Source organism: Tursiops truncatus, chromosome 15, assembly GCF_011762595.2.
Source record: "Tursiops truncatus isolate mTurTru1 chromosome 15, mTurTru1.mat.Y, whole genome shotgun sequence".
In the NCBI taxonomy this organism is placed as follows: Eukaryota; Metazoa; Chordata; class Mammalia; order Artiodactyla; family Delphinidae; genus Tursiops; species Tursiops truncatus.
Genome location: NC_047048.1, coordinates 71,670,499 through 71,696,587, shown reverse-complemented (window position 1 = coordinate 71,696,587; position 26,089 = coordinate 71,670,499). Strand labels below are relative to the sequence as shown.

Genomic DNA, 26,089 nt, shown 5'->3' with positions numbered 1-26,089 from the left:
GCCTGAGCATCTGGAGCCTGTGCTCCGCAACAGGAGAGGCCACAACAGTGAGAGGCCTGCGTACCGCAAAAAAAAAAGGATACATATGTACACACAAGATATGTTTGTTCAGCTCATGCAGCTCAATATTAAAAAAGCAAACAACCCAATCAAAAAATGGGCAGAAGACCTAAATAGACATTTCTCCAAAGAAGACATACAGATGGCCAGGAAGCACATGAAAAGCTGCTCAGCACCACTAATTATTAGAGAAATGCAAATCAAAACTACAATGAGGTATCACCTCACACCAGTTAGAATGGGCATCATCAGAAAATCTACAAACAACAAATGCTGGAGAGGGTGTGGAGAAAAGGGAACCCTCTTGCACTGTTGGTGGGAATATAAATTGACACAGCCACTATGGAGAACAGTATGGAGGTTCCTTAAAAAACTAAAAATAGAATTACCATATGACCCAGCAATCCCACTACTGGGCATACTACCCTGAGAAAACCATAATTCAAAAAGACACAGGCACCACAATGTTCACTGCAGCACTATTTACAATAGCCAGGTCATGGAAGCAACCTAAATGCCCATCGAAAGACGAATGGATAAAGAAGATGTGCTACATACATACAATGGAATATTACTCAGCCATAAAAAGGAACGAAATTGGGTCATTTGTAGAGACGTGGAGGGATCTAGAGACTGTCATACAGAGTGAAGTAAGTCAGAAAAAGAAAAACAAATATCGTATATCAACGCATATATGTGGAACCTAGAAAAATGGTACAGATGAACCAGTTTGCAGGGCAGAAATTGAGACACAGATGTAGAGAACAAATGTATGGACACCAAGGGGGAAAAGTGGCAGGGGGTGGTGGTGGTGGTGGGATGAATTGGGAGATTGGGATTGACATATATACACTAATATGTATAAAATGGATAACAAATAAGAACCTACTGTATAAAATAATAAATAAAATTAAATTAAAAAAAAGAGATATGTTTGTTCAGGCTCACGGGTATCTCAGGAAGATAATAGCCATTGTCTCTAGATAACACAGTGGAAGGGACACTGACTTTTAGACCCTTTGATGTAATGTGAAATTTTTAAAAAATTAAATGACTATATTGACCACTCAAAAACAAATTCATTTATTAAATTGTTCAGCCTGCAAAAACAAAACCAATCCGAACCTCTAATCTGTTAGCTGAGTCCCTTCCATTCTCTTTCGCACTGCTCCAGCATAAATCTTCCTTCCAGCCAAGCAGGTCTCCTCACTGCCTTCTAAGTACAGCAATATTAATATCTGCACTAGCTCACACACCATTTCTCCATCCAGGATGTTAACCTTCCTGTGATAGGCAGAATGGTCCCCCAAAAGACGTCCACTTCCTAATCTCTAAAACCTGTGAATATGTTAGGTTACATGGCAAAGGGGAATTAAGATTGCAGATGGAATCAAGGTTGCTAATTAGCTGATTTTTTAAAGGTAAATTATCCTAGATTATCTGCACAGGGTCCTAAAAAAATGGAAGAGGGAGGCAGAAGGGGAGCCAGAGAGGGAGATGGGACGAAGCAGGGTCAGAGTGATGTGATGTGAGGACTCCACCAACCACTGTTGGCTTTGAAGATGGAGGCAGGGGACCATGAGTGTGGGCAGCTTCTAGAAGCTGGAAACGACTCGGAAACAGATTCTCCTCTAGGGACTACAGAAAGAAATGCAGCTCTGCTGACACCTTGGTTTTAGCCCAGTCAGATCTGTGCCTGACTTCTAACCTACAGAACAGTAAGATACTAAATTTGTGTTGTTAAAACCACTATGTTTGTGATAATTTGTTAGAGCAGCAAATACACCGCCTGACACCTCCCCATCTATGGAGCCCAGCTCAAGCCTCCCTTTCTCACTTGCTTCCCTAGCCCACTGTGATTTTTCTCTGAGTCCCTGCAGCACCAGTTCCGCTGAATTACACATTTAACACTTGATGACTCATTCATTCAACAGTTACTTAAGGCCTGCTATAGGACAAGGCCTGTGCTAGACCCTGGAGACCATCCACCTGAAGGGTGTTTACGCGTGATTATGAGGTGTCTGGACTAGATTCTATGCAAGCAGCATGGTGTTAATCAGTGAGAATGCAAAAAATAGTAAACCAGAGTCCATCCCTGGAAGAGCTCAGCAAACCAGGGAAACCTCTGTAAACTGTGCTCCTTAACGATGTGCAAATAACTGTAACAGGCGCTGTCAGAACATAGAGTAGGAGCATCTAACCTAATCTTCAGGGAGTTAAGAAAGGCTTCCTGGAAATTATGCTAATAACTGAAGGAAAAGTAACAATTAGCTAAGACAGAGTTTTCCACAAGTAGCCCAAAATGACCTCAGATTATACAAGAATATTTAATAGTTATTTAGAAATATATACTATCCTTTTGCCACTATACTGTTACTTCTTATATATTATTGCTTAGATTGGTTCTAAAGCTTCTTTGAATATTAGAAGAATTTCAAGAAAAATGTTAAGTAAATTGTAGTTCAGGATATATAGTACAGAGAGGATAGTATAAAAACAACTAATGTTTGAGGAAAAGGGAGCTAAGATAAGTGGATGGGCAAGGTTATTCTAACCAGCAGATGTCGTAAGTGCAAGGACCAGGAAGCTGTGGGCTTGGGACAGGAGCTGAATGTGGAGTACGACCCGGTGTAGATGGAGCACATGGTGCAAGATGGGGAGGTCAGAAGGGTCAGATGGTCTGGCCAGCCAGCTTAGTAACAGTCCTGGACTTAATCATGAGGGCAACGGGAGGCTACTGCACTTTATCCGGACTGTAAGCAGTTTGAAAGCAGGGCATTTTTTGGTATTCTTTGGCTGCTTAGAAGGATGCTACCGGCAGAGATCAAAGTCCAAACACCTCACAATGGTACTTACAGACCTTTTACATAAACTGCAACTGACACAGCCTCCTGTCAAGCATGGCATCCCACACTGTTTCTCCAACATGCCACCTTCTTTGACGGATCTGTGCCCTCGCTCCACAGCTCCTTCTGGTCAAACCCCTCTGTGATACTTGATATTAACCATTGAACTTCTACACTAGCCCTGTGCCTTCATTCACAACCCAGCAGAAACCATTACTTCCAGTGCGAAGCCTTTCCCTTTCTTCCCAGGCATCTGTCACTTCTTCTGCACATCTCTTTTAAAGCATTTATCACATACTAGTTGGTTTACCTAAGTCCAACTCTATGCCACCTCAAGCTCTTTGAGGGCAGGTTTAGTTACTTATTCATCTTTATGTTAGCTGTACCCAGCACAACACTGGACTTCAGAGTAGGGGAAAAAAACACAGCCTGCCTGCTTAGAGAGTGAGCTTTGGCCAAATGCCTCAACCCAGAGGTCTCAAACTCAGATACACTTTGACGCACTGAGCTGGCCTATAGAGTGTGTGATTACATTTGAATTGATTTTTTAAAAAAGTGGACACATTCGCATAAAGCCTGGATTGCTGACTCCACTTGTCCCAAATCTGGGAACACTGGATCTTCATTTTCACATGGCAGCCACCAGCTGGAGTTAATTGGCCTGCTCGCCATTTTGCCCAGTTCACACTTCTGTTCTCCCTAGCACAAACACCTGGTGTTGGTTATTTCATCATTCCTTTTTGTATAGTTAAAGTTAAATTTTCTTACACTGGGATGTTTCACCTGAGTCCTTAAGGCAATTGAGTTTTCAACCCTTAGCTTAGCCTCCAAGCTTCTTTTCTCATCTTCCAAATGGAAAAAATAACATTTGCCTATAATTTTCAATACAGTCCTGTGGGGTAAAGCATACAGAATAGAGAACGCTGCCTGGGACATGGGAAGTGTTTGAAAAAAGGTTGTAAATCTCAGGAGCTCAAGAACCATTTACAGAACGAACAAATGAATGAATGAATGAACAAACTACCCAATAAATGACCAGTGTTACTGCTTTGTAAAGAGAAGACTGATGAAGAAAATTCTCGCCAAGGCGTTTTTATCTATTTGTGAAGGCCATACTTTGTGTCTGGGATACGGTAGGTGCTCAAAAAATGGGACAAACTGCAGCTATTATGGATTCCATAAAAGCTGTGAATGAAGGCGTGAGTGAGGGAAGGTGAAGCGGGTGGTCAAAAGCGATGCCTATGGAGCTTCTGCGCTTTTCACCAGGCACACAGCAGGTGCTCAATAAGTGCCTGTGGCATCCTCAAAGAGACAGGGGCCCAGCTGCACTCCCTCCTCCTCCAGGCCGCCCTCCTGGGGACCATCCGGCCTCCTCCCCACCCTCCTGCCCCGCCCCCGCCCCCCCCTTACAGGATGTCCTCGCGGATGGAGGTGCCGTGGTTGAGGTTGTGGAAGCGGACGGAGACGCAGTCCCTGAGAATGAAGGAGCACCTGTTCTCCTTTTTGTAGGCGCTGAAGCACTCCTTGAAGTCCTCGTAGGTCTTGAAGCAGCTGCCTAGCTCCATGGCCGCCCCCTCTGCCCACACCAGGGGCTGCACCAAGATAAACACCAGGGGTCAGAGGTCACCTCTGAGGGTCTACCGGCTGGCGTGGGCCCAGGACGCCTTAACGGTGGGCCCCTATTGGGTGGCCCGTTAACGGAGCTCAGGAGAAGCCCTCGGCCTGAGAGGGTTACCGCAGGTTCGGGGGCGTCTTTGCTCTCTTGACAGAGGGGAAATGACACTCAGCCCTTATTATCCAGTACCGGGGCTCCGCCCCCTCACTGTCACATCCAATCACACACGGGTTCCCCGGACTGGCACTCATTTCCTCCAATCGCTAGAGAGCAGGTGGGCTCACTCACCCGAAGACTGACAGGAACACCGACCAATCATAACCTGCATCCCACTTTCTCAGGGCTTGAGGGGGACTTCCGGTTACTTAGCGTCTGCTGGAGGCTGCGCGTTCTGTCCAGGTGTCCGCGTGTTCCCCCGAGCGCAGGGTCCCGGGCCGGCAGCAAGTGGGCTACATGTCGTCCCCGCAGGCCCTAGAGGACGAACAGGGCGGCGGCGATCCACCCAGGGACCTCCGCAGCGTCCTGGTCACCAGCGTGCTCAACCTCGAGCTGCTGGACGAGGATCTCTTCAGGTAGCCGGCCGCATCGGGCCCGCACCCACGCATTGGGTCAGAGGCTCCTGATCTTGCCTGCTGCCACCCCATTGCCCCTGCTTGTACCCCCTGGACGAGGATGGGCTCTGCGCGAGATGCCTGTGCTGCGATTGGGAGGGAACTTGTGCCTGACAAAGCTGCCCCGGCTTCCTCCTCGACGCGGGGGTCTGTGCATTCCCACCCCTGGGAGGTCCTGGCAATCTAGGCAAAAAGTGGTGACCCAAAGTATCCTTCTCAGCAGCCTCCCCTGAGGAATCATGTCCCAGGGAGAGCCAGTCCAGAAAGGGCCGTGATTTGTCCAAGGGCACAAACTTATCTGCAGCTCCTGCATATTCACTATAATTTCCTCTTACATTCTGCATCCCCACCACCACTAGGTGGGGTCTAGTAGCTCTTTATTCATTCTGAGGCCTGAGCCAGTTTCCTTCCTCATGCCGCTTAAATTCTTGACTGTAACTGGGGATTTAATAGTTTGGGCTTCCAAGGCTCCTCCTGGCTTATTGGAAGCTATCTTAGGTATTAACTTAGCCCCACTTAAACCAATTACAAATAACTCCCTGGAGGGCTATTTGCAATGCATTATATGAAAAATGCTGGGCTGGGCAGTGGGAAGCTGGGGACCTAAATTCTTAATCCTCCACTGGGCTCATGCAATGGGCAAGACTTTTCACCTCTGGGGCCTGTTTCCTCATCTGTGCACTGAAGCGGTTAGACTTGAAGTCCGAGGGCCCTTCAAGCTCTAAATCTAGTTCTTTTAAGAACTGGGCTGTCAAGTTGAAGGGTGTAAGTGGCAGACCTTAATGCAGTCCCCCCCACAATTTGTGGGGTTCATCTTGGTCTACTCAAGGGCTTGAGAGGCTTATGCCTTACCCTGGTATGGGCAGTGGAAGAAACACTGGACTTGGGCTCAGAAGACCCAGATACTGCTCAGGATGGCAATGGTTGAGCTGTGTGTGTGTGTGACCTTGCTCAAGTCAGTTTCCCTCTCTGATCCCTGTTCTCATAGTATAAAATATGGGGATTGGTTCATTATCCTTGACTGAAATCCACAGAAGTTTGGGGCATCCTTAAGGCCTTGAAGTTGTAGGTAGAGTGGTGTTAGGATATTTGCCTGGGGAAAGGCTTTCACCAGATTCTCAAAGCATCCCAAACCCCAATCAGGTTAAGAGATCCTGCACTAGAGGCTCATTGAAGATTGTGGGATATGGCCCAGCACCCAAGTCTTTCCTGTTTTTCCCCTCTCCCCACAGAGGAAGGCATTACTGGGTACCCTCAAACCAGCGGCTGTTTGGGGGTCAGATCGTGGGCCAGGCTTTGGTGGCTGCGGCCAAGTCTGTGACTGAAGATGTCCATGTGCATTCCCTGCACTGTTACTTTGTTCGGAAAGGTAAACCAACCCCTCCCTTAACCCACCCCAGCACTGGTGGCCCAGCAGCCACTTCTTTCTGGCCTTGGGGAGCAGACTGAGGAGAAAGAGGGAGAGAGGTAGAGGGGGGAGGGGAGGGAAAGGAGGGGTGAGGGAGAGGGTTAATTGATCGCCCTTAGGGAAGCCTAAAGAGGAAGAAGGCCTGGGGCCAGGAAGAGCCTTAGACCCCATACCTGCTGAGATACTGGTACTTGTTTTCTGGCCCACAGTGGCACAAGACTTTGGTGCTTAACTGTTCCCAGTGGGTCTTTTGTTCTTTATTCTTCATACACCTTCTGGTGCCAGTCCTGTGCTGGATCCTCAGAGGGGTGCTGAAACCTCTGCTGGGAGTTTGAGGCAGTCAGCTTAACTTGGAGAAGAGACCAGCCTGGGAAACGAGACCTTGGGTCTAGTCGGAGCTTTGCCATTGATTCACCAGGCGACCTTGAGTGAGATATAACCACCCTCCCCGACCCCTCCTTCATCCCACCTGAAAAATGCAGAAGGGGTGGGGCCAAGCAAGATCCCTGTAGCTGCTTACAGCTCTGGGATCAAATGAAGGAGAGAGTAATCTTTTAAAACCCATGCTCCCTTTTGAGAAACATAAAAATCTCACTCCTAGGCAGATGCTCCCAATTTTAAGAGTCTCTGTCTTCTGCATGGTCCCATCAGCTGAGAATAATTTATGAAACTTTATATGTGATCTGTATTAAAAAAGACAATGGGTTTCCGCCTTCATTTTACAAGTATAAAATAGTTAATAGTAAATACACCTTTTCGTACTACGTTCCCATGCCCCTCACTCCCCATCCTTTTACTTCCTTTACTTCCGTGACAGTCATTGCTATAAAGCATTTGAATACTGACCTTGGGGTGAGCCCCGTTCTCAACTTTGATGCTAGCTGGGTGCAGATGCGCCCTTTGTTCCCTCAATTTGGTTGTAAACTCCAAAAGTGCTGGCCTTTTGATATTGTAATCCTTCTAGCCCAGTGAGACAGTTTTGTTTCGTTTTTGGGGGGGTGGGGGCATTACCTGATCTCTCTGAATCAGTTTCATCATCTGGTTTCTGAAAAGAATTCTTAGTCTTTGCAGGTAAAGTATCTAGTGCAGGGCCTGGCATGATGTGGGTTTTCCATAAATGGTAATTATCATTACTTTTTGATGATGAACTTATGGGAATAATTAAAATTTGCATGTTACAGTGCGCAGCTATGTACATTATCTTGTTTAATCCTTCTAAGTAAACAGCATTCCTGCCACTATTCTATGTATAAGGAACCTTGGACCCAAAGAGGTTATGTAAGAAGCTCCCATAGGGCTTCCCTGGTGGCGCAGTGGTTGAGAGTCCGCCTACCTGATGCTGGGGACGCGGGTTCGTGTCCTGGTCCGGGAGGACTCCACATGCCGCGGAACGGCTGGGCCTGTGAGCCATGGCCGCTGAGCCTGTGCGTCCGGAGCCTGTGCGTCCGGAGCCTGTGCGTCCGGAGCCTGTGCTCCGGGAGTGCCAACACTAATAATCACCAATTATTTGTGTCCCTATCTGCTTCTTGAAAGGCTGCAAGGCAGCTTAAAATAATTGGCAGCTATTATAGAACTATTAAAATAAAAGTCACATTTTCCTGGCGGTCCAATGGTTAGGACTCCATGCTTTCACTGCTGAGGGCCTGGGTTCGATCCCTGGTCGGGGAACTAAGGTCCCGCAAGCCGTGTGGTGCGGCCAAAAATAAATCAGGTAATTAATTTTTTTTTTTTTTTTGCGGTACGCGGGCCTCTCACTGCTGTGGCCTCTCCCGTTGTGGAGCACAGGCTCCGGACGCGCAGGCTCAGCGGCCATGGCTCACGGGCCCAGCCGCTCCGCGGCATGTGGGATCTTCCCGGACCGGGGCAAGAACCCGTGTTCCCTGCATCGGCAGGCGGACTCTCAACCACTGTGCCACCAGGGAACCCCAGTTAACTAATTTTTAAAATAAAATAAAAGTCAAGGCAGATTAGGAGTATGGGATTAACAGATACAAACTACTATACATAAAATAGATAAGCAACAAGGATTTACTGTGTACCACAGAGAATTATATTCAGTATATTGTAATAACCTATAATAGAATATAGTCTGCAAAAAAATTAAGTATGGGAAAAAATAAAACATTTGGGGCAAAAAAATTATTTTAAGAAGGATATTAAGTTTTTAATTTTTTTATTTTTTGGTCGGGCCGCACAGCTTGTGGGATCTTAGTTCCCAGACCAGGGATTGAACTCGTGCCCTCAGCAGTGAAAGCGTGGAGTCCTAACCACCGGACCACCAGGGAATTCCCTGGGACAAAATTTTCAAAAGTAATAACAAATAAAAGTCAAGGGCCAGGAGGCTAGTAGTAACGGGATTTGGGGGAAATAATTGTGTCAAAATACTAGGCTAAGGCATGTCATTGCAGTTTAATACAAAAGTTAGTTCTGAGCTTCCTGGCAGCAAGGCAAAAAGGGAAGCTCTCTTATTAGTTTGTGATGTGACGCTCTACCAGGTACATCAAGATTTATAAACAATGATGGTGCTCCAATGATATATAGATATATTTTTTAAATTTTTTATTGGAGTATAGTTGCTTTACAATGTTGCTAATGATATTTTTAATTAAAAGATACTGGGAGGTAGAGGTGTTGGTCCTTGGCCATTTATCATATCAATTCTCTTTCTAAAAGCCCAGTATAGAATGTTAGTCAGTTTGGGTTTTTTGTTTGTTTTTTGATTAAAAAAAAGTATTTCTCAGGGCTTCCCTGGTGGCGCAGTGGTTGAGAATCCGCCTGCCAATGCAGGGGACATGGGTTCGAGCCCTGGTCCGGGAAGATCCCACATGCCGCGGAGCAACTAAGTCCGTGTGCCACAACTACTGAGCCAGAACTCTAGAGCCCGCGAGCCACAACTACTGAAGCCTGTGCGCCTAGAGCCTGTGCTCAACAACAAGAGAAGCCACCGCAATGAGAAGCCTGTGCACCACAATGAAGAGTGGCCCCTGCTCGCCGCAACTAGAGAAAGCCCACGCGCAGCAACGAAGACCCAACTCAGCCAAAAATAAAATTAAGAAAAAAAGTATTTCTCTAGATAGGTAGAAGAATGTAATACAGGTGTTTTCTGACTTGGTATAGGTTTAAAGCATGGAGAATCTTGAGCAGGAGTCAAAAAACATTATTCTGTAAAGGCAGAGTAAATATTTTAGGTTTTGTGGGCAAAAGCAATAGCAGATAGTATGTAAACAAATGGGCTTGGTCATATTCCAAAAAATGTTATTTACTACGGTATCAGTTTCCCTATCTATACAATGGTGATAAGACCCACTTTGCATAGTTCATGTGAGACCAACGTGAGAAAAGATACCTTAGCAACAATAAAAAAATTCATAAACAGAAACCTCCATTAAGTAGAGTTGGGAGACCAGAGCGGGGAGCGCTCATGCCCTGTAACAATAGCAGAGCCTGACAGGAAAAAGACTCCTTTCTGGCAAGGACTCAACCAATGAAAAGCCATGGGCTCTTTGTTTACTAGGGCCCTCCCAATTGCACTATACTATAGCCCTCCCTTTTCCCCTCTATAAAAGCATTCTCCTCTTGCTGGACGGGGACTTGCATGTGGCTCACTGTGGTTCAGACCCTGAATTGCATTTCTCTGCTGATCCTGAAGAAACCCATCTTTGCTGGAGAAGTATCTGGCTGTCTGTTTCAGGTCCACATAACAAATGCACTCATTCCATAACTGTTATCTCCCTTCCTTCAATATACTGCAGAGCCTACCAGCTCTGTTCCAATACAAATTTTAAAAAACAGGTCTGGAACTCATTCACACTGAAAGGTAAATCACTAGTAACTGAAAATACTGAATTTTAGCTGCAGTCCAAGGATTGGATGGCAGCTTTTTTTTTTTTTTTTTTTTTTTTAATAGTTCGTTGATAGGGAAGGGAGGCCTCCTTCCCAGCCCCTGAAATCAGACTGCTTATGTAGCTGTCTCGTTTCTGGACTCTTGGGAAGCCCTTCTCAAAGGCCTTTGGCCTTGAGGAGCCCCCATTCTGATTAAAAATGCCCCTTTGGCATTGCTGGCTAACAGACCTGAGCAAACCCGCTGGGCTTCAGGGCTTCATAGGCGTGTTTATTGCTGTTGAATGAGCCCCCAGTGCCTGGCAGGCTCCCCATTTGGATGGGGTGGAGGAAGCAATGCTTCTCTAGACCTGCTTCTTTCATCTCAAAGTTGAAAATCATCCCCAAGACATCTTACCACCTACATGTCAGGTTCTCTAAGGTCGGTCTGACTCAGACTAAAGGACTTCGGGGACACCAGGAAAACTCTCTCTAAAAACCCTCCCTGACCTGTTCATTGAGGGTTAATAGTCCTCACGCTGGGGCCAGTGTCTCCCATCCTGTCTTGTGAGCACAGATAGCGAAGGAGAAGGGTCAGGTTGACTTCCATTTGCATTAGGGATGAAGGGACTGACAGCAGGCTTTTCCTGGGAGAATGAATATAAGACAGTGGCCAAACCATATATAAAAAGAGAACTCTGAGCCACAGCTGGTAGCAACTAGCACAGGAAGCCAACCTACTATCTACAAGTCAGGCTTGGAGGAAGTCAGACCACCATTTCTAGCAGCCAGTCCAGGAAGCCAAACCATAGTCCCTGTAATGATCAGCCCCTAATGGCCAGGACTTGATGAATAACTGAGAGCTTCCCTAATTTTTGCCCCTGCTTCCAACTTAGGACTAACTGGGGAAAGCCAAACATCACCAATTACATAGGCTGCCCTGCTTCTAGTTAGCCTGCCTATCACCATGCCAGCAGCCTCCAAGCAGGGCATACCTGAAACCTTTTTTTTCACTATAAAGCTTTCCCGCTCCTCCATGTGCCTTTGAGTCTCTGCAAGCGGAAGTGATTATGGCTGACTCCCTTGATGCACTAAACTCTGAATAAATAACCTTTGCTTGTTCTCAAAAAAAAAAAAAAAAAAAGAAAGAAAGAAAAGAAAAACAAAACAGGCAGCAGGCCAGATTTGCTGACCCCTGATCTAGAAGAATGGTACCGGGTTCATGACAAGATCCCAGTCACAGAAGGAACAAGACAAAAGCTGAGAGTATTTTATTGAACAAACACAGAGCACTTACTACGCGCCAGATATTATTCTGAATACTTTACGACTCTGAACTAATTTAATCCTCATTAAAATCCTGAGAGGTGTGAACACTATGATGATCCCCATTTCACAGATGCGTTAACTGCTCAGAGGTTAAGTGACTTTCCCAAGGTCACACAGCTGGTGAGTGTCAGAGCTGGACTTTGAATGCAGGGAATCTGGCAGTGTCCCTTCTGTCCTGTGCTATTGATGGAGTGGATCTCCACCTGCACAGGGAGCATCCCAATGACAGGGTCTAGGGTTCTCTCCCCAGTACCTGGGCTTCATCAGGCCTCAGTCCGTAGTTACCAAGCAGAAAAGGAATGGAGAACAAGCAACAGAGGGGCCTGTCCAGCCATGGTGATGGTGAGAGGGCCTACAGGGCTCAGTTGGGCTCACCGTGTGCTGTGTGCCCTTTGCCTGCTGCAGGGGACCCGAAGGTGCCGGTGCTGTACCAGGTGGAACGGACGCGAACAGGGGTGAGCTTCTCCGTGCGCTCCGTGAAGGCTGTGCAACACGGCAGGCCCATCTTCATCTGCCAGGCCTCCTTCCAGAAGGCCCAGCCCAGCCCTGTGCAGCACCAGTTCTCCATGCCTACAGTGCCCCCGCCGGAAGAGCTGCTTGGCCACGAGGCCCTCATTAACCAGTATTTAAGGTGAGAGACCTCAAGGTCGCAGGACAGTGTTCAAACTGCAGTCGCCACCTGTTAGCAGGCCATGGAGTCCTTTAGTTGATCTCGGCCAGCATTTTAAAAAGCTGGACATTTTAGCAGCATTTTAAAAAGCTGCCAGGGAATTCCCTGGCAGTCCAGTGGTTAGGGCTCTGTGCTTCTACTGCAGTGGGCACGGGTTCGATCCCTGGTTGGGGAACTAAGATCCCACGAGCCATGAGGCACGGCCGGAGTGGGGGCGGGGCACGGGGAAGCTGGACTAGAAAAGAAGATACTAGACCGTATTGCCTGTAGTAAGGGTAGGCATCCTTTTGTGAAACATTAGTTTCAGTTGTGTGTGAGAGCATGTGTGCCCATGGGTGGGTGTTGGATCATGGTGTGAAATGCAGGGCTTCCTATTCAGCCAGTTCAGGTACTGTTACAGCTTTCCTACTGTTTAAATACTGAAATACTTTTATAACTGTTGGTAAGTACCTCCCCAGTCCCTGAGTGGTCCCCCTTCTCTTCCAGGGTCACCCATGACCCAGCAGCCTAGGAGTTAATGCCTGCCAGGGGTGAGGGTCCTGCTGCAGAGCTGTGGCCCTGCTGCCTTTGCCTTAGTGCATGTTAAGTATTTTGAATGTCACCTGGTAAAATAGGTTTCTTACTTGAATCACAGCTAATAAAGTTGGAAAAATGCTGGGGCAGTGGAAAGAGCTCTGGGTCCTGACACAGGACAAGTCACGTGGATTTGTTATGGCAAGTCCATGTGCCCAACTTGCACAGTGAGGCCAAACCAACCGAAACATCGGAGTTTGGAGCAGAGAAAGGTTTATTCCAAGGCCATGCAAGGAGATGGGTGGCTTATGCTCTAAAAAACCCCGAGCTCCCTGAAGGGCTCTAGAGCGCAGGCTCAGTAGTTGTGGCACACGGGCCTAGTTGCTCCGCAGCATGTGGGATCTTCCCAGACCAGGGATCAAACCCATGTCCCCTGCACTGGCAGATGGATTCTTAACCACTGCACCACCAGGGAAGTCCCTCCTGAAGGGTTTTGGCAAAGCATTTTTAAAAGCCAGGTAAAGGAGGAGGGTCGCAGGGTAGGTGATCAGCTCATGCACAATTCTCTGATTGGCTGATGGTGAGGTAAGAGGGCAGTTAACATTGTTAGTCCTTAAGCTCCAGGAGGCCTGGGGCTATGTGCTCATGGTCATCAAGTAGTTAACATATTTATTTGGCTGGGGGGGTGTGGTTAGCATCTGTAAAACAACTCAGGAGATGTGCAGCATATGCTGTTATCTAGGTACTTCAGAGAGTAAAGCAGAGGATATGGGGGAAGGGCCTGTCCCAGGAAGGCCCCATAGGGTCCTGCTCTGTTACAGTTCCCCTCCTCAATCTTGAGGAGAACAGGTTTTGAACAATAAAAGGAATAAAGGTTCAGATAAGGAGGTTAATCATAAACTTGACAGAGGTATCCACAGGGTCCTGCTCGGTTATAGATTGGGGCCAGTGCTCCACTTCCCACCTGCTGTGTTGCTTTGCTCGACTCCCCAGCCTCTCAGAGCCCTGCTTCATCTAAAAAATGGGAATGGCTGCATTTGCCCTGCAGACTTCACAGCTGTATCATAAGGAGAGCCCCGCCACCTTGTGCAGCAGTCAGGGCTGTCAGCCCGGTGTGATGGAACAGACGTGCATCTGCACCTGGGAAAAGCCTGGGTTCAAATCTAGACTCTGCCCCTGCCAGCTGTGTGAGTTTGGCAAGTTGCTTTTCCACTGTGTGCCTGTGTCCTCAGTTGTAAAATGGTGCCAATCAGAATTTCTACCTTATAAGGCTGCTGTGAGGATTACACAAGATAACAAGGCCCTCAGCGAGTGCTCAGTAAATTGTAGTTACATCACTCTTGACAGAGAGGAATAAGCACGGAGCCTGGTATGCGGTCAGAGCTCCAAAATGTTTGAGAAATGAAAGGAGGACATTGTTCTTAAAGGTCCCTGAATCTAGAGCTGTGTGTCCCATAAGGAAGCCGCTAACCACAGGTGGCTGTATTAAGTTAATTAACATTAAATAGAAATAATTCAGCTCTGGTCCTCGGTCACACTGGCCACATTTCAAGCCCTCAACAGCTACATGTGGCTCGTGGCTAGCTACCACAGCGGACAGTGCAGCCACAGACCATACTATCATCACAGAAGGTTCTGTCAGACAGGGCTCGAAAGGATAGGGATGGAAACGGAAATACCGGGGAAGAGCCTAGGGGCACAAGGGGTGTCCTTACTGTGGCAAAGGGGCTTCCCTGGAAATGGGCTCCTCTCCCTGGAACACAGCGTCCCCAGTTGCTCAGGGTTAGGTAAGTCAGTCCAAGTAGGGCAGCCTGTTTCCTGAGTGTTAGAATAGAGAAGTGGTTAAGAGTGTGAACCGAGGAGCCAGACTGGGTCCGAATCCCGCGCCCCTCCACCTCCTGAGCAGGCTACCTGCACCCTCTGTGCTTGCTTCACTTATCAGATGACAGTGAGAACAGCATGGATCTCACAGAGGTGTTGACGGGTGAGTTCATGTGTGTGAAGTGCCTGGAACAGGGCCTGTCACAGGGTACACCGCATGACTAGATGATGTGTTGGCTTCATATGTCTTATCTTGTCTCCTCCACAGTACTTATTATGAGGTAGGTGACTGTCATTATCCACATTTTGCAGATGGGAAAAAGGCTGAGCGATGACTAACTTGCACCAGGCCAGAGGACTTATAAGTGGCAAAGAAAGGATGCAAATCTATCCTATCTTGCCTGCCAGAGGGGAGGGGAGCTTTGGGGATAAGTCAGGAGTCCCTGTGGAGGAATGAGAGGGGTCAGAAGAGGCGGCTCAGAGGACAGGCTCCCCATCTTCCTGGGTCTCCCCATCCCTCTCCCCTTTACTTTCAGGGACCCTAACCTCCAAGAGAAGTACCGAGTGGGGCTGAACCGAATTGCTGCCCGGGAGGTGCCCATTGAGATCAAGCTGGTAAACCTACCCACTCTGAGCCAGCTGCAGAGCATGGAGCCCAAACAGATGTTCTGGGTGCGAGCCCGGGGCTACATTGGTAAGAGGACCCCATGGCCTGAAAGGAAACGCTCTCCGGGGGCCTAGACCTGTACCTCATTTGCCCTTTGTGGCCTTGGGCATGTTACTTCCCCACTCTGGGCCTGTTTACTTATCTGCATGATGGGGAGGTTGGCTCAGCCCTTTGTATGGGGAGAACGGGCAGGTGACTGTAATCCTAATGTTGGTCCTTTCTGGGGAAGGCAAGGCACCTTGCCAAGATTCTTCCCCAGGTCCCCTGCTAAGCATCAGATGTCTTTGTGCAAACTGGAAGAAGACACCTCGGGGGTCCACGGTGGGAGACTTGGGGACTGAAGATTGGATTTCAGTCCTCACCTGCACCTGCCCCCCTCCCATCCCTGTCTCCCTTATCGCCCATCACACACACACACACCTTGGGCCAGGTGCCCTTGGGCAGTGAACAGTCTGCACACCTATGCACGGCAGCCCCTTTCTCCCTACCTCCCTGCAGGTCCTGAGCTGTAAAGCCCAGGAGCCCAGGGCTGATGGGGCCGGAATCTGTTGCAGGGGAGGGCGACATGAAGATGCACTGCTGCGTGGCAGCCTACATCTCGGACTATGCCTTCCTGGGCACAGCACTGCTGCCCCACCAGTTGCAGCACAAGGTGCACTTCATGGTCTCCTTGGATCACTCCATGTGGTTCCACGCCCCTTTCCGAGCTGACCACTGGATGCTCTATGAGTGTGAGAGCCCCTGGGCCGGTGAGTGTGGGACCATGGGGGATGAGGGTGCTGACCCTGGGAGGGCAGGGAGCCTGCTTTCTTGGGTGATGCTGTCCCCCCTCCCCCCCACTTTCTATGGAGCACCACACAGATCACTCACTTCCTCTTCTGCTTCCCTAGGCTGTGGTATCCTTGTCTTCAAAATGACAGGGTGAGGCCTGAGGATGGGACACCTGCTCAGCTCTTAATTTCTGTAACATGCTGGGAATATGATTCAGTTTATCTCAGAGACTCAGTTCTAGTCCCAGAACCACTTCAGATTACCTGTGTGATCTTGGGCAAGTCCCATCTCCTCTCTGAGCCTGTTTCCCCATCTCAACAAATAGGGTTGCATTAAAACAGAGGTATCCAAAGTTGGTGGCCCATCAGACCACCACTTGGGGGAGCTTTTTCAGAACATTCTCAGATTCCATCCCTAAGATTCTGACTCTGCAGATCTTGGATGAGATCCAGGAAACTATTTTTAAGAAGCTCCCAGGACTTCCCTGGCGGTCCAGTGGTTAAGACTCCATGCTTTCACTGCAAGGGGCACAGGTTTGATCCCTGGTCGGGGAACTAAGATCCCACATGCTGCACGGCGCAGCCAAAAAATTAAAAAAAGAAAAAAGCTCCCTAAGTGATTCTGACAATTAACCTGGTTGAGGGTCAGGGCACTCAGCATTCTCTAAGGGCCCCACTGCTTGGATACTCCTTATAGTGTTGAGAGAAACCCAGACTCGTTCATCAGTGCCTAGTCTCAGAGCCCTGGGTTCCTTTCCAAGGAAGTGCATTTCAAACAAAGAAAAGCCTTGCTTTGTGAACCAGGGACAAAACTGGAGGGACTTCTTATACTCAGGGAAGGGGGGCTCTCAAGCACCGACAGGATCACAGTAAAGGAGCCGCCACTTGAAGTTAGGACTCTTGGGTTCATGTTTGGCCTGAGCCTTAAGGCCAAGTTCCTGAGCCTCTCTGGATTTGACTGGCATCATCTGGAACATGGGACAAGGCCTAAGTGAGCTGTTCTGCATATAAGAGAAACCAGCAGTTCCCTTCCTAAATAATCAGACTAAGGCCCTGGGCTAGCAAGGGAGAATCTCCACGTGGGGAGGGGGTGGCCAGGCCTCACGGCTCCACGTCCTGTCCTCCGAGCCCCTTTGTCCCTGTGGGGATGGAGGTGGGGTTTTTTTTTTTGTTGTTTGTTTGTTTGAATGAATTACCAGCCTGGAGGGCCTGGTTTGATTTATTATAAAGGGAACTGATGGGGACTTTTCTGGTGGCGCAGTGGTGGGAGTCCGCCTGCCGATGCAGGGGACACGGGTTCGCGCCCCGGTCCGGGAAGATCCCACATGCCGCAGAGCGGCTGGGCCCGTGAGCCATGGCCGCTGAGCCTGCACGTCCAGAGCCTGTGCTCCGCAACGGGAGAGGCCACAGTAGTGAGAGGCCCGTGTACCGCAAAAAAAAAAAAAAAGGGGGAACTGATGGGTTTCCTCACACAGGTGGCCAGAAGTGGGGCAGATCTGGTTAGCTGAGCTACTGAACCAGACTGTTCTCAGAATGTATCCCCTTGGGATTTTTTTGAGGAAGCCAGCAGATATGTGAAAGTGCTTTTAAACCATCAAGTGGGATTCCCATGGGAGGAGTTACCCCTGATGACCAATCATAATAGGCTCTTAAAAGGGTGCCTGGAGATTGGGAGTGACAACACTGAGCGTACCCTGGCATGGGGTGGCCCAACCTGAGTTGTACGTTTTTCAAGGAGGGCATTTGGCTGGGTGGAAGGAAACAGTTCTCTCCCTTATCTTCGCAGGTGGCTCCCGGGGCCTAGTTCATGGGCGGCTGTGGCGTCGGGACGGGGTCCTGGCTATGTCCTGTGCCCAGGAGGGCGTGATCCGAGTGAAGCCCCGGGACTCAAAGCTGTAGCCAGAGGTACCAGCTTGGTCTGGGGCTTCAAGGATCTCCCTTCTCCCCCGACTCCTGAGGCAGGAGTTACCATCCAGGGCTGGGCCTTTGGTCCTGAACATGGAATAAAGAGACTTCTACCAGTGGAGCTGCTGGCTTTTAATCCCCCTTGGCCGGAACTGCAGGCCTCCCTCCAGCCATCAACCCCAGGACTCCTGGGCCAGAGTTCCTGGCCCTTAGCCAGGCTGGCTCGGAGGCCCAAGGAAAAGGGACTGTTGACCCTGACCTGGGGCACAGCCCCCAGAATTCATAAGCTTGAGAGGCCGCACCAGACTTTCTCCCTACACCGTCCTAGCCAAAGCCTGTCCTGAGCCCAGCTCAACAGAAGCAGCACATTTCTTCAGTCTGCTACAAATCCTTTGTGGAACTTCTAGGGGTTCCCAGCACCCCTGGTCACCTCCCAACTGCTGTCCATGTCCTCATCCGCCCCTACCCCACTTCCCATCCTGGGGCAGTGCCTCTCCCCACAGTGGCCTTAAGTCTAGGTGTGGTTAGTCCAGCACCTCCTTGATGAGTAGTTCTTTGAGACTGGGGGGTGGCGTGGGCGTCAGGCCTGCCTCTTGCAGGGCCTGGAGCCGGGCCTCTGATTGGTGTTTGTCCAGGCCCAGGTGCCAGGAGAGCCGCACGTGGGCCTCCAGAAAGGGTGCCAGAAAAGGGTGAGGGCTCTTGTCCCCCAGCAGCTGTAGGGCCTTCTCACAGCATGCCCGGGCCTCCCCAGGGTCCTCCAGCTCCTGGTGGCACACAGCCAGCCCCGCCAGGGTCAGCAGAGGGCGGTCTGGGCCTGAGGGGACACCCAGCTGGGCCTGCAGCTGCCAGGCGTTGGCCCAGAGCGCCAGGGCCTCGCGGTAGAGGCCAGTGCAGGTGAGGCTCTGCGCCCGCCGCAGCTCCGGCAGCACAAAGAAGTCTTGCAGGTCCGGGGCCTGGCGCAGCTCAGGGACTGCCTGGAGGTGGCCCAAAAACTGCTCGAAGGCCCGGCTGCGGCGGGCGATGGTCTCTGCGGTAAAGTTCCGGCGCAGGCGCTTGCGGGGGAAGGAGATGGCAGCCATGGGGCCCCGGAACTGCCGCTGCAGGTTTCGGTGCAACCGCTCAAAGTCCGAGTATCGGCGGGAGATCTGGGCTGGCTGGCGACCCGGTGGCCCCGGGCCCATCACGGCGAGGGTGTAGAGCTGCGGGGGAGGGTGGGGGTCAGGGCAGGTGCAAGGTGTCCCCGGGACCCTTCCGTCTCACTTCCAGCTCTCTTCCCCCACCTCTTCCCTTCACCCCCGAGGCTGCTGGGGAGCCCAGTCTCATCTTACCTGAGGCTCATCTGAAATGACCCAGGCCCAAGGCAGCATGGGGAGAAAAAGACAGAGATGAGCTTCAGCGCCTGGTCCAGCCGCCCCCTCTGCCCCTCCTAGGGAGTACTCCCTTCACATAGGGCAGGGAGCTCTTCCAACAGCCCCTCTGGAAAAGCAGCCAAGGGCCGAAACCCAGGCCCATCTCTTGGGCCTCTAGAGCCAACCTTTAGGGTCAGCTTGGAGTTTCATTCCACTCTGGATACACAGCCCCACATCCCTGGCCAGGTTATTCCAATCCAGACCCAGAACACAGGTCTTCAGACAGCCCCAGTAGCGACCAGTGTGAAAAGTGCACTGGGACCCAAGTTCTAACCTCAGGTCAGGTGCTCCCTCACCATGTGATGTCAGGCAGGGCAGTCCCCTTCTTGGGTCCGCTTCCGACTCTAGTGACTGGAGCGCTGGCCCAGCTCACTGTTTACTTAGGTGTGGGACGTGTGCAAACGTTGGCACCTGGGTGGTTTAGGGGGTATGTACTGGAGTAAATAACACTGAGTCAGAGGCAGGAGGCGAAGCCCCCACTAAGGCTCTGTGAGCCTTTCTGACTGCACATTGAGAAGCTCTCAGTCTGGTTTAAAAAAGCCCTTTTCATCTCCATTTTTAGAAGAGAGCCAGAAAGAGACTCTCAGGTCGGGGCCTTCTTCAGGCAGCAGCATCCAGGCAGGGCTTAATGACACTCTCACTGCTTTTATTTTGACGGTTATCTTCTCTTTATGGCAAAGTGAGCCTTTCCATATACAGTTGTGCTATAAAGTTGTCTTTTAAACTTATTTTTTTAAAATAGGTTTATTTGAAGAGAAACATGAAGCACAGAATGGTACAAGTAGCATTTAGATAGGACAAGAATTGTGAGGGTGCTGGAGGTTTGGGAGACACTGAACAAGATGACCACTAAGCTTCCCCCCAGGTCCGAGAACCCAAATATAGATTAATCTGTAATCATGCTGAGCTAACAGGTCTAAAGGGGGGATTAGCAAGCGTTCGATGTTGAAAGCATACTAACACCAAACCGAGACTCTTCTCTCGAATTTGTTCTGTGACACTGCCAATATCCTAGCCACCCCGGTCAGTTCGGTTTGCCTGCTCTATCCTTCCCTTGAAGAGTCACAGTGTACAATAATATTCAGGATTGAAAAGTTTAACAATAAAGAAACTTATTTTACTCTCGTTCAATTCTGCATTCCCCAAACATTGCATATTGACTGTAAAAACTTTTTTTTTTTTTTAAAGAACAGTTATTGATATTCCAGGGAGGGAACCAATTTTCTGCTAAACACATTTCAGGAAGCACTGGTCTATAGTGACCCCTTATGCTCATCTAGCTTTTATTTTCATTTGTAATTTCTGGACAAAACCCCATTTTACATCCATTATCTTATCCTTATACTGTCCCGCTGAGATAGGTAATGAGAGTCACTCCATTAACTGAGCGCCTACCCTGCACCACGTGCTGTGCCTAGCTCTTCACATCTACTATTTTATCATCACAACAGCACTGCCCGGAAGCCATCCTTACCTCCATTTGACAGCTCAGGAAGCAGGCCCCAAGAGGGGGCAAAGGGCTCAACGACCTCCCTTAAGCCGGTAAATGGCCCAGCTGGGACTCAAACCCAGGCCGACCTAATTCCAAAGCCTGTGCTCTTAACCCCCAGGAGACGTTAAAGCAGGATTTAGGGTCCCCATCAAACAAAGAGAAGATTCGTCTCCCCAGACCTGGGCCAGGCCAAACTTGGCTCTATCTTGTCATTCTCTTCCCAGAGTTGCCCGCATACTTCCTTGTCTCCCAGCTGCTACTGATCCCTGGCGCCCCCTTCCTGTGCATGACCCCCAGCCAGGACTTTCGCCACTTAAGATCTGATCATCGGGAGTCAATCTCTGCTCAAATGGGAGCAGTCGCCCCATGGGCGTGGCCCTTTTTTCACTAAGAGCTGCAGAGAGGGGTGGAGAAGCCCAGACGTGGGACAGGGCTCCAGGCCCCCTTCCTGCTGAGTCAGAAATGGAGGAGGGTGGTGAAGAGGAGGGAAGTGAGAGGCAGGGAGTTGCTGCTGCCATGACCAGCCAGGTCAGGCTGGGTTTCAGGACCGGGACCACCGAATTCGCCATGTGTTTCTCCTTTCCACAGCCAGGAAATCAGGGCCTCCCCACCGCACTGATCTTCACCGCAACCCTACCCATCCCATAAATCCAGTCCTTAGGACAAACATTCTGTACAGGTGTGGGTGCTGGAGAACTGACTTTCCTGGGTTGTAAAGAGGGTACAACAGGCCCTAGAGGCCAGACATTTTCAACCCAAAGGTAAGTAATAATAATAGAACTACCATTTTATCGAGCACTTCACGATGCCAGGTGCAACGCTAAGGGCTTTCTATGCACTGTCTCATTTGATTTCTGCGACGATCCTGGGCATTATCCCCTTGTTCAGATAAGGAAACAGGGTCGTCAAAGTTTCACAATTCACCCAAAGTCAAACGACTGGTAGTAACTGGGATCCAAAACCCATTTTTCTAACCACTAACCAATGCAACTTGGATCTCAAGTCTGACTCAGATAATATTCTTCCTTGCAAAAACCAGGGAGCAGGGGACACGCACACTAGTTCTTAGTCTCAGAACCAGGACTGGATAGGTCCACAGTCCCTCAAAAAAGTTTTAAGTCATTTGCCTGAGGATTTGCTCAAGTTACATCCCCTTTCTGGCTTCAGTTTCCCCATCTGTAAAATGGGGCAGCCACTTATAACTACACAGCCAGATCCCCCAGGAAGCTGGCGTTTTCCCTACTTTCTCTTAGCCAGACTTCTAGACTCACAGCCCAGGGATTCCTGGACCCTCACTCACCACGTACTTGGAGGGCGGGTCCTTGACCACGTTGGCGCTGGTCACCTCAAAGAGCAGCCGCTGGGGTACCAGGGTGTTCCGGGACTTCTTCCAGAAATCTTGCAACTGCCGTGTCAGAAGCTGACTACCCCGCTGCCCATCAGGTGGGGGACTCCGTTCTGCATGAGCACAGGATGTGCCTGGGGCCAGGTTCCACATAAATTACATGCCCTGACCTCATTCATCCTCCCAACAAATGACAAAAGATTTATCCCCATTTGACATAAATGGAAACGGAGGGCCAGAGAGGGGGCCTGGTGTCAAACACCTGCCCGGCAGACAGTAGATGTTAAATAAATATCTCCACCCCCAAAACACTGCTAGCACATTACTACCATTTGTATCCCAGACCCTGTACATATCATGCCCTAAACAACCCGGGATGGGAGTGATTTCCCCTATTTGACACAAGGGAACTTAGCTGAGAGAGGTGTTGTGACTCTCTCAAGGTCACACAGCCAAGAGGTGGCTGGGGCACTTAAAGAGAAGTGTCTGCGTTTCGGCTGGATCAGCTCGGGAACGCGGCTGGAGTGGAGGCCTAATCGAGCCCCAGGGTTCCCGCCTCCATCCTCCCGCACTCGCCTGCGTCTTCTCCCGCCGCCCGGTCACCATCGGGCAGCGGGTCGGGGTCAGCCTCCTCGTCGTCCTCGTCGTCCTGGTCCTCGTCGTCCTCGGCACTGGTGAAGCTCAGGGTGCCGCTGAGGCGGGACGACAGGCCCTCGGCGTCGTCGTCCTCCAGTTCCGAGCTCTCCGGGAACTGCTCGGCCTCGGGGCCGGCCGCTGCCTCCCCGGGGCCGTCGCCGGTCAGGGCGTGCCGCAGCCGGTGCAGGAGCCGCGAGGCCATGGCACCCCGGGGGGAGCTCGCGACGCTGGGTCCCGGGCTGGGGAGGGAGGCGAACCCCAGCCCCGCGCGGGGAGGGGGCGGGGCGGGGCCGGGATTGAGGGAGGGAGGGGCGCCGCGGAGGCCCCGCCCTTGCCTGTGGAGGGTCCCGCGACTCTGCCGGCGCCTCTTTCACCCACTGGCGCGAGTCTGCCTCCTGCGCCCCGAAGTGCACTCTGGGGCGCCCCGCTCCCCGGGGTTCTCGTGCGGCCCGCGGTGCCTGGACGAGGGCAACCGGGCTCCGCCGGGTTCCGCCGGGCCCAGGCCGCTCCGGCCCCTTCCTGCCGCCGCCCCGCCTCCGGCCCCGCCTGCTCCCTGAGCCGCCCGGGAGTCCCGGGCCCTTCGCTCCATGAGGGATTTGGGAATCCTGGGTAGGCCTGGGCAAGCCCGCGGCCCCCTAAGGGATCGTCCCCAATCCGGAGGGGCCTACACCCTCCTTGAATCCTCCCAACCCTCCGGAGACCCAGGCTGGCCCCAATCTATCCCCTAATTTATACCCAGCACTCTAACTTTCCAAAGTCATTACGCGGCAGTAGGAAGCCCATCTCTCCTGTGAGGAAACCGAGGCCAAGAGAAGCCGAGTGATCTGGGATGAAATCTGACCTCTGACCTCGAGTAGCCTAGGTTTTCTCATATGTAAAACAGGAGCAATTAATACGAATTTAAGTACAAATTTTGCACAGAGGAGGGACTAAGAGGATAATAAGTTACACAATGATTATTGTTTCTACAGTGTTCACAAGCTTTTACAATCTCATTTGAGCCTGCCTCACACACAGGACATAGGCAAACGGGGAAAACTGAGACCCAGAGAGGCTGAGTTACTTTCCCCAAGTCATACAGCTTGCCAGAGTTTTCTGAGTGTAGGGCCCTGCAGCCCAGGTCTCCTGAGTTCCACATCCTGTTCTTTTCTCACGCTACAGGCCTGGTAATCTCAGCAACTCCCCCAGTGAGCTGTGTTTTTATTTTTTATCCAGAGGGCAGCAGTAGGTCAAAAATTTATTGTCCCTTCCCGTCAAAAGACCTAGCTATCAGTCCCTAGCAGGGCAGATATCGCTAGTTATAAAATCAAACAAGTAAAATCTCTCTGATGGTAGCTCCTCCCCTTTTTAAATGGCACAGGAGAGAGGGGTATGGGAATAGCTTTGAATGGAACACATACTGCCTGCCCTCCCTCTGTACAGAAGGGGCAGGGCTCTCATTTCTTGAAGTTCCACTGTATCCTCCATCCTGTTCTAGGCACTTTACAAGGGGTCACATCTCACCCTCACAACATCCTGGGCAGGAGGCTCTTAGTGGACAAGAATGGTCCATTTTCAAGATGAAGAAACTGAGGCAAATAGACTTTCCCAAAATCCACAGCTAGGAAATAGGGGAGCTGGGATTTAAGGCCAAGTCTGTGTAATCTCAAAGCTTTAATGACTCTTCATTCATCTTCCCAGCAGGGTGTTGGGGCAACAAAGACACACCTCATTTGTTCATTCATTCAGCACTCACCCATTCACCAAACATTGGCTGAATCTTAACCTGTACTTTGGCAAATGGCTTACAAGACTGGGTACAAAGCAGGTGTTCACAAAACCACGGGTTGTCAGAGCCATGAGGGTCTGGAGGAGGGTTGCTCCGAAATCTGGTCTAGCATCTCCATTTTACAGATGGGTAGTCTGAAGCTCAGTGAAGGAAAGTTACCCTGGGCCATACCCACAGGGCCAGAACTAGGAGATCTTTTGAGGTCTTGTATTCTCCACTACTCTTAGGCTCCGTATGGATCTCTCCCCACAGCCTCCCTGAGAGGTGGTCATCAAACTCCTGTTTGCATACATTCAGTAACAGGAGGCTCATTACCTTATGAGGCTGCCCAGTCCCATTATTATTCAACCACCACTGTTAGAAAGGTCCTCCTTATATAGAACCAGATGTCATTCTGTTCACTTATTCTTCCAAAGATCATATTATTTTTTGAACACTTGCTAAGTGCCAAGTGCTGGGTGCTGGGGAGTGCACTGGCAGGCAGGTAACAGTTTCTGGTCCGTGGAACTTAGAACAGGTCGTGAGCCCATGGCATGTTCAGTGCTATGACTGAGGAAAATACTGGAGACCACCTTGGACTCCTTTGGCCTGGGTACAGGGGAGGAAGGATCCTGGAGGAAGTATCGTTAAAGCCGAGAAAGAGGATAAGGAAGTAGGCAGGTGAACAAGGGGAAGATGGGAGTTTCTGGCAGAAAAAACCCAGAATGTGCAAAGGCCCGGGAACTTTAAAGGGTGGTGTTCGGAGCTTTATTTTAGTCTGAACAGAGAAGAGCGGCATGCAAGGTGGGAGAGGAAAGGGGATGAGAATGGAAGGGTGAGTGGGACCTTGCTTGGCCACACTGAGTTTGGACCTTATCTATTTCCCTGAATAAATGAAAGAACAAATTAATGAACAAAGGATTGCTGCAAGTTCCACACTCTCTGTTCCAAAGGGATTAAGTGGTTCCAATGTTTGTGTCCAAATTGGCATCCCCTGGGGAGCACGGCCCCTTGGCCCTGTGCCTGGCTGGGGGAGGCCTTATTTAGCCTGGCCTGGCTCCACTGAGATTTCCTTGGGAATATCTGTGTATAGGGCAAGAGGGCAGCCCAGCTGCCACTGTCCATCTGACTTCCTTGGTGTCCAGCCCCCTTTCACTAGCCCCAGACCCTGTGTTTAGTCATCTCCGTGCTCTTTTTGTTGACTTAGCTACCGTCCATAAATGTTGTCTATCCCCGTGTGGGATTGTGGGTTGTCAACACCCCGTGTGGACCCTGTACGTTCTCAGGGTGGGCTCGCCTCGGACTTGACTTGATCTGCCCACTCCTTCCCTCTCCAGATGGCCAGCTGAGCTCCTCCAGACTTCCTCCTCAAGCTCTAGCAAGGGGCCAGCTGCCCCTTCACCTACTTAGAGAAACTTCCCCCGGT

At 50.3% G+C, this 26,089-nt stretch overlaps 3 protein-coding genes across 6 annotated transcripts in view; 1 reads left to right on the top strand and 2 right to left on the bottom strand.

Annotated features, from left to right (window-relative positions):
* Positions 1-15,229, bottom strand: part of ZSWIM3 (zinc finger SWIM-type containing 3) — a 23,589-nt gene extending 8,360 nt beyond the window's left edge. The window contains exon 1 of one of the 4 annotated variants that reach the window (XM_033841054.2): positions 14,587-15,229. Coding sequence is in view for 2 of the 4 variants with exons in the window: in XM_004319106.4 (XP_004319154.1) it covers positions 4,317-4,471 (155 nt within the window). In the remaining 2 variants the exon portion in view is untranslated. Of the gene's footprint in view, positions 1-4,316; positions 4,708-4,809; positions 4,943-14,586 lie in introns of those variants that run through there. The other 3 variants (XM_033841053.2, XM_004319106.4, XM_019943864.3) reach the window with 3 other exon arrangements.
* Positions 4,960-18,155, top strand: ACOT8 (acyl-CoA thioesterase 8). Its single transcript, XM_004319098.3, has 6 exons — positions 4,960-5,093; positions 6,365-6,501; positions 12,094-12,319; positions 15,229-15,386; positions 15,914-16,108; positions 17,916-18,155. Exons 1-6 carry the CDS (start codon positions 4,975-4,977, stop codon positions 18,026-18,028), a joined length of 948 nt encoding a protein of 315 aa, XP_004319146.1. The 5' UTR covers positions 4,960-4,974; the 3' UTR covers positions 18,029-18,155.
* Positions 18,152-26,089, bottom strand: SNX21 (sorting nexin family member 21). Its single transcript, XM_019943866.3, has 3 exons — positions 22,857-26,089; positions 22,236-22,414; positions 18,152-19,233 (listed from the first exon to the last, which is right to left on the bottom strand). The coding sequence occupies exons 1-3, from the start codon at positions 23,116-23,118 to the stop codon at positions 18,559-18,561; spliced, it is 1,116 nt and encodes a 371-aa protein (XP_019799425.1). The 5' UTR covers positions 23,119-26,089; the 3' UTR covers positions 18,152-18,558.

What these genes read in the sequence shown, in the direction of transcription:
- ACOT8 (XM_004319098.3), top strand. Translation starts at nt 4,975, where the DNA reads ATGTCGTCCCCGCAGGCCCTAGAGGACGAACAGGGCGGCGGCGATCCA. An exon ending in CTGGACGAGGATCTCTTCAG is followed by an intron (nt 5,094 to 6,364) that starts GTAGCCGGCCGC and finishes CTCTCCCCACAG; the next exon opens with AGGAAGGCATTACTGGGTAC. An exon ending in GCGAGCCCGGGGCTACATTG is followed by an intron (nt 15,387 to 15,913) that starts GTAAGAGGACCC and finishes AATCTGTTGCAG; the next exon opens with GGGAGGGCGACATGAAGATG.
- SNX21 (XM_019943866.3), bottom strand. Translation starts at nt 23,118, where the DNA reads ATGGCCTCGCGGCTCCTGCACCGGCTGCGGCACGCCCTGACCGGCGAC. An exon ending in GGCGGCGGGAGAAGACGCAG is followed by an intron (nt 22,415 to 22,856) that starts GCGAGTGCGGGA and finishes ACCTGGCCCCAG; the next exon opens with GCACATCCTGTGCTCATGCA. An exon ending in ACCCGCCCTCCAAGTACGTG is followed by an intron (nt 19,234 to 22,235) that starts GTGAGTGAGGGT and finishes CCTCCCCCGCAG; the next exon opens with CTCTACACCCTCGCCGTGAT.